The 13838-nt window shown below is 44.2% G+C and overlaps 2 protein-coding genes across 2 annotated transcripts in view; both read left to right on the forward strand.

Moving 5' to 3' along the window:
* LOC117823305 (G patch domain-containing protein 8) overlaps positions 1 to 11495 on the forward strand; it is a 43462-nt gene extending 31967 nt beyond the window's left edge. The window contains exons 3-4 of the mRNA XM_034698450.1: positions 4318 to 4448; positions 7165 to 11495. Coding sequence (XP_034554341.1) covers positions 4318 to 4448; positions 7165 to 11062 — 4029 coding nt within the window. The 3' untranslated portion in view covers positions 11063 to 11495. The remainder of the gene's footprint in view (positions 1 to 4317; positions 4449 to 7164) is intronic.
* On the forward strand, positions 463 to 1086 carry LOC117823306 (eukaryotic translation initiation factor 1b-like). Its single transcript, XM_034698451.1, has one exon. It carries the CDS (start codon positions 478 to 480, stop codon positions 817 to 819), a length of 342 nt encoding a protein of 113 aa, XP_034554342.1. The 5' UTR covers positions 463 to 477; the 3' UTR covers positions 820 to 1086.
* Positions 11496 to 13838: the final 2343 nt, after the last annotated feature.

The following is a 13838-nucleotide window of genomic DNA, read 5'->3' on the forward strand; positions in this document are numbered from 1 at the left end:
CTAAGATGGAAGGAGCCTCTGAATGCCACTGGCCTTTCATCCACTGTGACATTAGAAATGCAAAATAATACTTTTAACAATTTTTTTTTTTTCAGTTTTTGAACTTTAAAATGGGTCAATTTGACCTGCAACATAACAGCAGGGTTAATGATGTGTCCCTTCAAAATGACATAAAGGTTAACCTGGGATTAAAATTTTGACTTTATTGTCGAAATTTCCATTTTTTCTTCACAAGGTGTCCCAATCCCTGTCGTATTATAGCAATAGCAACATGAAGATACACTTTCTTGTGCTTTTCTTGATTATTAATTTAAAAAGGAACCAAGGCAACCTCTAAGAAAGCTTCAAAAATATGAGAAACTTCGACTAAATCTTCAAATTATGGCAGAAACCCAGAACCGACGGAAAGAGTCAAAGTTAGCCGAGGATCCGCTCGCTAACCATCTTATTGCCCGAAAGGAAAGCAAATCTTATCGTATGTCCGATCTCCAGAACCTCAGAGATTTTGACCCCTTTGCTGATGCAACTAAGGGTGATGACAAGCTCCCAGCCGGGACAGACGATTACATTCATATAAGAATCCAGCAGCGGAACGGCAGGAAGACCCTCACCACTGTCCAGGGCATTGCCGCTGACTATGACAAGAAGAAGCTAGTCAAGGTCTTCAAGAAGAAATTTGCTTGCAATGGTACAGTGATTGAGCATCCAGAGTATGGTGAAGTGATCCAGCTCCAGGGGGACCAGCGTAAGAATATCTGCGCATTTATCTTTGAGGTCAACCTGGCCAAGGAGGAGCAGCTCAAAGTCCATGGCTTTTAGGAACTAGCAGCCCCATCCCCCTTCTCTCCTGGAAGGCCATTAAACACCCCCTCCCCTTCCCTCCTCCTCTCCTATGTGCTGCTGTTGCTCTTCCTGTCCCCCCACCTCCCTTGCAGCCCCAACAGCTCCTATTAGCTAACACGTGAATTACCTCTGACAAACATGGGACTCTTTGACACCATCAACCCTCTACAACACCAGGGGACAGGCTCGCTCTCACAAAGACACACCACTGCAGCTCCACACAACATCAGGGATGAGTGGTGATGACCCTCCAACACACACACTTCCTCCTTCCTTTTCCCCCTCAACTGTTAATTTCCTTTTTTTAATTTTACTTTTTAGGTTCTTGTGCCTCTCAAATGTGGCACCGTTCTATGTAACTTTTTTTTTTGTACTTAAAGGTGTTTAAATAAAATGAGTGTCCATATGTTAAAAAAATAAAAAAATAAATAAAAAAATAAAAAAATAAATCTTCAAATTATTCAACGTCAGTTCAATAATCAGAACTGTTAATTTGTATTTACTGTATCTTAGCATGCTGCAAAAGTAAATCCCTTTGTTCTACAATTTTTACTTCCTTTGGAAACCAAAGAATAAATACTCTGCACTATGCTATTAGTCACAGCTCAAGTATGATTCTATTATTACAGTTTGGACAAGATGAGACCAATGGACCATTAGGAAAAGACCCGGCAGCCGATCTCCTCCTGCCTTCTGCTTTCACATCCATTCTCATACACAACCTCCACTCTGGACTAACAAGCTGAAGGTTCTGCTGATAGCACACTCTCCTACAGCTATCTGTTGTCATGCCAAGACATACACTCACACATACACACACACAAAAACATACAGACATGCAGTGCACACAGACTCTTCATCAAACACGGGCAATCTCTCGACCGAGCCAAGCCGCTTCCCACTTCAGAACGCCCACACTGTGCAACATGAAATAAACATTAAATAAAACTGTTCCTTCACTGTCATTGTTCTTTGAAAATGAATTGAAGCAACTGCAGGCCAATGTTAATGCTTTGTTTTAGCCAGCGGCAGGCGCATGAAATGAGCTGCATGAGGCACTGAGCTGACAGTAGCCACTGGCATTGCAGGGACACACACACACACACACACACACACACACACACACACACACACAGACACATAGAGGCATGCATGCACAAACGGCGTACCAAGCAGACAACAGTTGAAATTCTAGCAGAAGACAGCATCCCTGCAGGAGTATTAGCTTTGGAGAATGGGTGGATGCTGATTGCGTTTGCTCTGTCTCCTTTCCTTGTCATCGATTCAAGGATAAACATGTCTGAATGCTGCACTTTATCAGCAGTTATGGTTGATTACAGAAATGACTCATAACAACGGTATTACACTCCTTTTTTTTTTTACACAAAAAGGCAATCAGCCCATCAACATAGCCCCTCACATGCTAAGAATACACTACCCCTCATTCGGTGGCTCTGGTGGATGTGAATCAACCTGACTCACAAAGTTGCCTCAGCCTGAGCGCTCCTTAACACATCTAAAGGAATATTGATCTGGGCTTTGACAGACGGATTGAGCTTCATAGCACATAGTGAGACTGGCATGTTGGAGAGCAGGAGTAATATTGCTTCCCTGCTGAAGGGGACATGAAATCATCCTTGAAGACAAAAGTATTTCTTACTTTGAAATGGGTACCGGAAATATATCTCTGCTCAGTGTGCTGAGCGAAAAACGGTTCACCGTGCAGTATTTTGTTTGGCTCTAAATATAGCTATAGGTTTGCCTGCAGTGGGACCTGTTTTTAAGAGAGAACAATAATCTGGCAGAGTGCAAATACAGAAGGAAGGAGGAAGTATTCATCTTCATATATTCCATCTATTGTAAACCATCTCCTCGCCCTCTCTCTCTCCCTCTCTCTTTCTCTCTCTCTCTCATTGCTATGGACAGCTATAATACAACCACTGATCCTTTCTTCCGCCTCTCTCCTTGCTCCGTCCGCAGCGGTTCATTATGCATGCCTCTCTGCTTGAACATGATTAATATTTCCCATAGAATGAGCTTGGCATCAAAGCCCATCAAAGAGTCTTGCAGCAAACTATAACAAACACACACGTGCATGAACACACATCTACAATGCACAATCACCTATTCTGTACATCATGTATGTTTAAGGAGCTCCTGGCACATTCTTAATGCCGTCTCCAGCAGGCTGACAGTGGGATGGTAAGCATCGAGCGATAATGTAAGAAGACACACGATTGTGTTAGACTCAGCAGAGATTAACCTGAAGACTGTCAGCTGCAGCGCAAGATCTGGGTGTGAAAGAGAGGGAGTGTATAAATAAATCTGATGTCTGAGGGGCTAATCTGATGTGTGCATGAGTGTGTGTGTTGTGTGTTTGATACAAACTGTAAGGGGTGGATAATAGCCTAACATAATCTAAAAGTGAGAGTGGTGTAATCCTGTTGCAATTTATACTACAGGATAAGTTCTCAAATATGTAAGATAAACAACAAATCCTGGATTCAGATGCCATGCTTGCATTGTACAAAGAGGAAGCTCAAATATAGGGAAAGTGAGCAAGGAGATAGGAGGGATAGTGGTGCACGATACTGCAGCTTTTTCCAAACTCTTTAGTGGCTCCTTAGCCTTCAGACACACCAATATGCACACACACACACACCTGCCAAGCATGGATAAAGGAGGGATTACAGTGTGACAGAAAAGGAAACCAGAGAAAGAGGCATGAATCATTGTTTCCCTGGGAGTATTGGCGCACCTATGCCAATAGACACAAAAATATACACATGCACACTGGCACAGCAGGGCTAATTGTTTTTTCTTTTTCCATGCTTAATGCATCTGAGTCTCACCAGTTTGCTCAAAATCAAATCAATCTTACTTTCCTGTATTTCTATGTCAAGTTATGAATTGTGTTAAAACCAAACACTCAGCTGATGAAATCATTGAGCATTTTTGGGATTAAATCTTTGGCTTTTATTATGTTTCAAATATTTATTTTGCCAACGATGAGTGACTGGGCCGTTGTGTTTTTTTGACATGTAAAAGCTTATGTCACTGAAGTACAAGTCCTCCAACACTAAACTGTGATGACTGATGACGGATTGAATATTTGAGAAATGTCAGTAGAAGGAGCATCATTATCATTAAATCACTCTTGTCACTCACCCCTACTGTGTCAGTAATCTGCCATTCACCAGTCTGGTTGTGTTTGCTCTCAAGCTGTGTATTGGAGGAGGACACTTTCTTCCAGGCTGAATGGAGTTAATTGGACTTGGGCTTTTGAGGAGAACATCTGCAAATGCTGCAGAATGATATGTGTGTGGTTTGAAAGACAGCTGCCTGTGGAGAGCCTCCTAACACTAATCTCTCCTTTTCTCTTCTTTTCTTGCTACCCCCTGCCCTTCACATACTTTTTGTCCTCCATGTCTCTCTCACTCTCTCCGTCCTGAACTTCATTTTCATTTCCTGCAGAGACTGAAGGAACTCCAGCACAGGGAGTTTGCTCGCAACGTGGCCTCAAAGTCATGGAAGGATCAGCGCAAACAGGAGAAGGCTCTCAGGCGTCTGCATCAGCTCGCACAGCTGCAACAGGAGACTCAGCGGTGAGTGATTGTGTGTATTTGTGTCTGTGTGTGCGGCTGTGTGTGTGTATGCCTGTGCGTATTGAGACCAGGCGCATGATCCAGAGGGGTTAGAGAGCGTCACATCCAGTCAGTGTTTCTTAGATGTGACGGATGCATCTACAGATGTGAAAGCACTCAGTTGTCCTATATAGGCCACAGGTGAAGTAAATATAGACTGCTGTCATATTCTTGGTGAGCATACTTGAATTGTTGGAGAAACAGATGAATTTCAAGGGAGGGATTGATAAAAGTTAATCTGTTAAAGAATCAAATATAAAAGAAGGAAACAAGTTAAATATTAAACTTGCCTCCAGGTTTGCACACCTAAAGCAATCAAAACAAACGATGAAAAAACAATACATCACCTAATCATCAACTTGATTGCACCTTTTCCCTCCGCAATTAAATGTGTTTTCCTATAATCAGGCGATGATATGTGATCAGCATTACGATGACTTCCAATATCATGCCCGCACTTTCTCCATCCCTTTATTTATTTATGGCTTCTTCTTTCTTACTTTCTTGTAATTTTACCTCTGTCTTACTTTCTCCCCTGCTTCTTATTATCTTTCATTATCATACTTATTGTTGAAATAATGTAGATCAGTCTGAAAAATCTCAGAGGTAATATATATGGGCACATCCAGAGGGTTGGACAGGGGTGGCACCTGCCCCCCTTTAAATCTGATTGGCCACCCCAGGTCCCACTCCTAAATAATTAACTATGATTAAGGGTTATTTGCCCTGTCAAAAGCAGGACTTGTGTTATAATCAACTATATTTGCTGTGTCGCAACTAGGGGTGAGAATCATAAACCGGATCCGACTCAGAACCAGTTCCAATTGATCAATTCCATCGGAATTGTACACCTCAAATATTATAGATTCTTCTTAACGATTCATGTCCCAGCACGACGTCACGTCGCGGTACGTTGCATTACGTGTCACACAGAGCCGAAAATGAGGCACCAAGCAGGTAAAACACCTCTGCGATGACCCCCAGGAGGAAAGTGTTTTTTCCTCTCCAAATTCAAAGTCTTTTCATCCAGGCTTGAGGGGCCATGGCGGACACACGCGGCCGAAAATGAGGCACCAAGAGCGGGTAATATACCTCCATGATGACCCCCGGAGGAAAAGCGTTTTTCCTCTCCAAATTCAAAATCTTTTCATCCAGACTCGTGAGGCCACATCGGGACTCATGCGGCCGAGAATGAGGTCAACCTATTGTTCAGTATGTTCAAGTTGGATATATTCATGTTCAGTCTTGTGCAGACATAATTTTGGAAAAAATAAAATGGTTCCTTTTGGTGCTGAAGACTGTGTAGAACTACTTTTTTCCCCTCAAAAAAATACTCAGGAATGGTTAGGAGAATTGATAAGGAATTGGATTGATAAGCAGAATCGACAATGGTATTGACATTGATAACATCTTATCAATTCCCACCCCTAGTTGCAACAGACATTTTTTTATTGTATTTTAATATGTATGAAAAAAATGAAGTGCTTTGAACATCTGTTTCATAAAACAGAAGTGTATGAGAGGAATCAGCCCATCATAAATTGTGAGCACATTTGTGCACATAGTTGGAACTGAAACATTGCATGTAAATGTATTTATGGACACTTAAGCAGCATTTCCACCAAGCGGTCCAGTTCAGTTCAGTTCAGGACAGTATGCAATTGTGAGCCACCATCAAAAGTTGGGAAATGTACCAAAATAACCGATCCACACCGTTCTCCTTTTTTCTGCCCCCTTCTGTTGGGGTAACAAACGCACCCATCCGACCCTGAACAGCTAGAGCTATACACACACTGCAATCTGGGAGAGGAGCGAGAGGAGGAGGGAGGAGACTTCATACTGGATCATATCTCTCCTGTCCTGATATTATTTGATCAGTAAAGTTATGTTCCTTCATGAATTATGACTCAGTTTTTATACATTTCTATTCATGTCAGGGAATGCTTCTGGGTGTTATACAGGTGTTGGAGGCTGATCTTATCAGGAAACAATTTTGTTAATAAAAAAGAAGCTTAACACAGACACTAGCTGAGCAGAGAGAGACAGAGATGGATGTAAATGGAAAGGGAGCCCACACAAGAGAAAATATTTCCTGTAACCTGATGTTATTCAATAATTCACTCACCTGCAGTCAACGTATATCATGACAACTTTTTTTCCAGCAAAGATTCGTTGTAGGCTCGAATAAGGGGCTGGGCAGGTTACGTCTTTCACCAAATAACTGTCCTGAGCACAACTTCAAAATAAAGGCATTGTGTGAAAACAAGGGGTGTCTCTCCGCAGAAAAACATGGTCAGGCTTTTGCTTTGAAAAGCATTCCTGTCAGTTTAATGTGAAAATGCAAGCAAGATCACGGTTTACCAGACCGGACCACTGGTTGGTAACACACTATTAGTGTTTGAATGAGTTTGCTTGCAAACTTTAAATTGTTATTTTAGACAAACACCTTTTTTATTTTTACATATTGATTAGTTTGTGTGTTTGCTTTTCTTAAACCAATTTATTTGATTTCTTAAATAAATGAATGTATTTGATTGGTTGCTCCCATTTGATTTGTAGAGTATTTCATTACTTAGGTGTTTATCTTACTCATAAACCAATTTTGACAGAATTAAATTTAAGCCACTTGTGGGTCAAGCAGCAACTAAAAAAATATTGCTATGGTTTTCTGTTGCAGAGTCTCAGGAAGGACTTGTGGACTAAGGAATGCAGTCAAGCAACACGATAAAGATGGAGACCAAAGAGGCCACAGCCGGGATGACAAACATGTACCCTTCAACCCTGCTCGCAGACCCCGTACTACTCTCAGCCACAAGCCAGAAGATCCATACCATTCCCCAACACAATCACTGCCACCCACTGCTCCTGCAGAGTCCCCAATGATCACACATCTGGCATCTATTGCGGACCCTCCTGCAGTGAACCCCCAGTCTTGCCTGGGCTTGTGTCCCCAGCTGCCTCTCTCTGGGCGAGGAAAAGCCGGGGGCAGGCTTGGGGTGTCCTTCTGTTTCTCCCGCAGAGGGCCCAGACTTGAGCCTTCTGCTTCTGTCTTCTCGGACCTGGAGGAGGAGGAGAGAGAGAAAAGGGAACAAATGAAAGAAAGGATAAAGGGAATAATGGAGGATATTGACAAGGAAATCGGGGTAGCAGTGGAGAGAAACAGTGAGAGTGAAAAGTGTACCGTTGACAGTGTTGGACTGAGCGACACAGAGCCAATCTCCCGGGATTCTCCTAAAGAAAAAGAAGGGAGAGGAAAAAGAAACAAAGTGAAAGGAGAAGCTCCTACCCCCACAGAAAGCCCTGATAATCAGAGCCAGGAATCACTGTTCTTCCCATCCCAAACACAGGTGACTATATGGGGAACAAAAACAGACAGTGAGACAGAAACAAAGCGTGAAACAGAAGGGTTGAGGGAGAAAAGTCAGTATATGTCAGTGCTGGGGAGAGATGGCTCTACCCATCTGAGATGGCCTGTCAGTTTGCTTAAGTTCACCATTTCTCAACCAAACATCTGCTACAGCTGCAACCCGCTCTGCTCGAATCCCCAGCGACGAGAGCAACTGGCTGAGGATCCACAGGAGTCACAACAAAATCAGTTGTGTGCTCTTTCACACGAATCAAATCCATGTGTGCCAGCTATTCTTGCACCAGACTCTCATACCTGTTTACAAAGACAGACAAAACAAAGGCTGAGAGCAGAGAGATGGGAAAAAGCTGCAGCAAATTTCAAGGTAGTGCAACATGTCGATGAAGAGGCAGAGACACACCTGTTCCTAAAGAACACAAACCTTTCATCACCAGAAACAACACCAGAAAGAGGCATATGCATGCTAAGTATAGAGAACTGTGCGAGGGCAGCCTCCCATCCATTTGACCCCGCTCATAGTGACAGCTCTGACACAAACTCCCAGAATCCTAAGGGAGGAAGATTAGGGGGTGCGAGAGGGATCAGGGAAAAAGCCATCACAGCTCTGAGCTGTAAATCAGAGTCTGTCATCCAGCCTGGCACACAGGGGACATGCATCAGCCCATCCAGGTGTGAGTGTGGGAGTGAGACAATGTGCGAGTGTGCCAGTGCTGCACAGCCGTACGTGGGTGTCTCAGAAGTGTCACACAAAAAGAGAAAGAAAGCCAGCACTAAGAAACACAAGCTGGGGAAAAGGAAAAGGAGGGAGAAAAAGAAAGAGTCAAAAAAGCAGCCATCAGCGAGGTGCAAAGTGAGGAGCGTTGTTTCCTCAGTGTCAACTGGCAGGGAGAGTAGAGGAGAAGCTGGAGGGAGCTGGGGCAAGGGGAGGAGGCAGAGAGGGACAAGGAAGAGGAGGGTACAGAGAGCAGGGAGCAGCTGTCTCCTGGGAAGATGTGAGACTGAGCCAGTATCTGTCTCTGTCAGGAAGAGGGGGCCTCACAGGAGCCAGAGCACTGAGTCCCAGTCACAGGCAGACAGGGAGCAGGCAGAGAACCGCAGTGCCTCCTCCCTGCTCAGCAGACACACAGCAGACAAAAACACCAAGGGGGAAGGAAAGCGAGACGGAGACACTGTGACTTTTCCCTGGCGGTCTCACTTCTCCGTACACGCCTTCTCACCAGGATGTAACTCAAAGATGTTTTGGGAAAGTGGTCACCATAGCAACCCCAGGAGTTTCATTGACTGCTGTTACCCTGACAACAGCTGTGGTTGCAGCCCGGCTAGAAAGAGAAAAATCCTCCACAGGGACAGGAAATTCATTCATAGTAAGAGGAAGAGTTTGAGACACAGAGAAGTCTGGGAGCAGAGTGAGAGGAGCAGGAGAGCGGGAGGGCGATCGGGTTGCAGAGACAGGGGGAGGATTTCTGATGCAGAACAGTGGGAATGGATGAGAGGGAGCTTTCCTGGTGGTGGCGAGGAGGGTCTGTCAAAGCCTTGGTGGAGATCAAGAAGCAGAGCAGAAGAGTGGGATCAGGTGGCAAGGTTTAGTCCCAGTCCTAGCAGGTGGGGGAAGAGAAGCAGACACCTGAGCACAGAAGATGTTGACTGGGACAGATGGACATGGGGCAGCAGTGACAGCTGGGACGACTGGGGGACACACAGATCCACGTCAGGATACAGGACAGGGGCAGATAGCAGAGACAGCCCAAGCTTTATGTGGAAGAGTTCAGGCACCAGACGCTCAAGCTCAAGACAATTCTCAAGCCCTGAGTGGTGGACAAGTAGACAGGCGTACAGCCCCCAGGGTGCGATCAACACACGGGCAGGCAGATGCCAAAGCCCACGATCCTGCAGCCCATGCAGCAGCACCAGCATGTCTGAGCTCAGCTTTGAGTGGAGCCGGAGCAGTACCTGCTCAGGAGGTTCAAATGATGCATTGACTTTTAGTTCCGGCAGGACTTTCCCAAGAGCTCAGGAGCTTTCATCAGATGAGGCAAAGAAGCAGGGTAGTCCCATGTCCTCTTCTTCCAGCCTCACCTCTTGCTCCCTCTCTCATTCTTCACCCCAAAGGACTTCTTTAGCTCCTACAATCGAATGCCTCAACATGAGTCCCCCTCAGCAAAAAGAGTCCAATCCACCACCAATCCTTGCTACTCTCCCCGGACAATCCGTTAGTAAGTCTCCTCCACAGAAACCAGCAAGGATGTTGCTACTCCCACTCATTGGGAAACTACCTTCGATCCAGAGAAAAACCCGGAAGTGGAGAGGACTACTGGAGAGGAGTCAGGAGAAGGAGGGAGATGAGGACAAGGAAGTAAAGGGTAGTGGACTGGAGCAGGGAGTAGCCATCAACAGGCAAAACTGTACACTGGAAATGGTTGAGCGAAAATCTGGCGGCACACCAAATCTCACCTCATTGCAAAGTAGGACAGTTGACAAACAAACAGGTGGAGGGACGGCTCCACCAATCAGCTTTACCGCTGAGGAGATGGGCAAATATCGCCTCCTGCAAGAGCAGGCCAGAGAGCACATGCAGAAAGTCCTGGAACAGTCACAAGAGGGTGCAGAGTCACACACAGAGACAAACTACCCTCAAACACCACAGAGAGAAAACTCTGGGACTTCAGAGGAACAGTATACACCTGCAACCTTGCACACCCAGTCATGTCACACAGACACAATGCAAACTCAAGCACAGCACACCCACCAGGTCAGTCTCCAACTTCCACATGTGACCCCACCGGAGAGTTTCACCCAAGCCATCGCTCTAGGAGTCCCCAGCCTACCCCCTCTTCCACCACCTCCCTCTCTGTCAAGCCTCCATCATATCATTTTACAACACACACTCTCCTTGCCCCCGTCCTCCACATCCTCTCCCACCTCAACCTCTTCCCCTGCCATCCATCCACACCCAGTTCAGCTTCCTCACCCTCTGCCCCCTCTGCACCCACCAACCCTTCCTCATCACCTTCACCTCCCTCCTTTCTCCATATCCTCCCTATTCCCTTCCATCTTGCTCTCCCATCATCCCATCCCTCTTCTCCAGCAGTCGCCCACTTTTCACCCGGCCACACTTGCTCCCCTCTCTCCTGTCGCCCTGCAACCCCTGAACCCACAGCCTTTCATGGACAGAGCATGGCCAGTGAGGTTTCAACAGAAGGCGTTGTGATTTTTTCACAGAGCAGCTGCCATGTTTATTAATCTTCCTTGGCAACACAGACGAGTAAGAGAGAGAGAGGGATAGGGAATTTTTGATTTGGATAAAAGCCGGCTATTTGAAATGGGGATGTGTCAGAGCTTTTACGAGCATCAACTCCAACTTTATTCACATATGCCCTTACACACACACATGCATACACACACAGACAGCCTGGCTATTGACTGTTTTCAAATGAAAATTCGTTTCTCCATCTAGCCTTTGCTGTGTTGCAGCAGATAGTGGGAAAACATACTTTGATCCTTTGCTTTTTTCCTTCATTCCTCATTCAGGCCTGCAATAAAGGGAAAGGTGCACCTGCTATTCAAAGACAAGCTGAGCTTGTGTCATCCTCCCTCTTTCCCTCTGAACCACAGACAGAGCAGCTGCCTTTTGAAGTAGCCTTCATGCCAGAGACATAGGTCCAAGAAAAGAGTGATAATACTCTCTCCTTATCTCCATTTCACACAGGTTATCTGAGTAAGAGAATATCTTTCAACAAATATAAATGTTGTTCTAAAGGAGTGAAGACAGCACAGGCATTTCAACCTTCCTGGACACTGTGTTTGTGTATTAGATGGAGGTAATTCTGGACTGAAACGCCCTCACTTTCACACACCGTGGGAGGACAACAACTAATTTCCATATCTGACACATGTAAAGACCTGCGCTGTCTCAGTAGTGTAAATATTCTGACAGTAAATGATAATATTAGAACCATGGGAAAGAATAAAATTAAACATGGATTTAACTATGACCTGTGGTGTGATGTTTTGTCAACACGTCTTCAATGGTTCAATCACCACAACCCTTTTTTTTCATTTCATTTGCAACATCATGGGATCTGCACAGTCTTAGAGAGATGTTTTTCTCCACAGTGAGGCTGTATGAGGTACTTGTAGTATTTATATTACCCACAAGGGATGCGGGTCAGCTGGGGCCTGCTGTTGAGAAACTGGACGGAGAACCAGCATGGATGCCATCAGTCGCTGTAGACAGGGTCAACTCTACCACGTCATTTAGGATAATTTAGCTCATTTTAAGAAAGGCTGACCAAACAACAATGTTGGTGTGAGTGTAAGTTGTTATTTAGAAGTTTTTCTGCACTTTATTTTGCCCTAAGTAAGCCACTTTGTTTCGGCACAGTTTCACAAACATCACATAGACCTATGTGTTCCCCTGCCTGCAGTGGATCAGCTGTTCTATAATTTAAAAGTCAACTCAAATTGTGCCTCGTTCACTGATAGTTCTACTGTAAAGCCTGATATCAGTTTAAGATATATTTCAAAGAAACACTAAACAGCTGATACATTAATATCTGTAGTTTATTTGATTTTGGTTTTCCTATTTAACAGCCAACCCATAATGTTTTTGATGAGATAAACATATTGTGTAGACCAGGGATTCTTAAACGTTTTGGAGCCAGGGACCCCTTACAGGTTAGAAAATTTTCAAGGACCCCCTCATAATTGTAACATAGATTAAGCACATGCTTCCTACCATTTGCACTCTTAGATGCCCTTGGAATTATTTCTATTGTAAAACTTATCAATCTAAATACTTCAGACCTGTACCATAGTGATAAACAGATAACACTTCAATTTGAATGAAGTAAATACCTCTTGTATACTTTAAAACAGAGGGTCATTTCCTTCCTTGTGACAGCATTTATACTTTTCAAGTAATTGATCTTAAACGCTTTCAGAAAATTAACAGTAGCAAGACTGACATATCCCTTCAAGCCACCAAATGGTATCATAACAATGGTGTATATGCTGTTTTGTAATGACACAGCACAATTTTATAATTTATTAGAAATGTATTCTAATTATTGCACGGACCCCGACGCTATGGTACACGGACCTCCAGGGGTCCCAGGACCCCACTTTGAGAACCCCTGGTGTAGACCATGCAATAAAAATAGTATGAGCCAAAAAATAACTTTGAAGATGCACTTTTACTCTGCTCTTCTGGTTCTCTGATGTAACTTCTGAAAATTGAAGAAAGTTTGTAAAACGGTCAGTTAGGCAGGGAACTCTAGAGCAATCCAGACTGCAGCAGTATGTAAGCCACCAGTATCCTCTGATCAGGAAAGGTCCTAAAAATACAGTAGTCACCATGTCCAACTTGTGACAGCAGTAGCTCTCTGGATTCATTAGCATTGGCTCACAGTTTGCAAACCTGCACCACAAGGAAACTTAGGATCTCCTCTGCTCTCAAGTCAGCACAAAAGTTTCTCCCCTCTATCTTCCAGTCCTTTGAGTCTTGTTCTTTCTCAGTAAACTCCGGCTCGTAAAGGTGTCTTCTTGTTGCTGTTAAAATAATTCGCCAATACTGCTGAGCCAGTTCTCTGTCCTGTTTCTCAATAACCGGTCAGAGCTGACCCACATCCCCTGTGGGTAATACACTTAATAAGTATTTCATACAACCCACTTCAGTAAAGCCAAAATATCCCTATATAACACGAGTTCTTGAGAACATCAATGAATCTAATCTGTCACATTAAAGCTTGGGTGAAAATAAATGGACTTTAATGCTTTTCCTTATTCTCTCTGATTCCTGTTGATCGTGCAACATGTTGCAACATGTTCCACATAAAGAATTCATACTCTGTGGTTTACAACTTTGCCACTCCAAGCCTTTAAAAACAACTTACAGTAGTGGTTCCAAACCTTTCATGCTCTTGACCCCCTTGAATTGCAATTTTATTCTGATCACGCTGTTTTGTTGTCATTGGGGGCAAAATTAC

This window comes from Notolabrus celidotus, chromosome 12, assembly GCF_009762535.1.
Source record: "Notolabrus celidotus isolate fNotCel1 chromosome 12, fNotCel1.pri, whole genome shotgun sequence".
Lineage (NCBI taxonomy): Eukaryota > Metazoa > Chordata > Actinopteri > Labriformes > Labridae > Notolabrus > Notolabrus celidotus.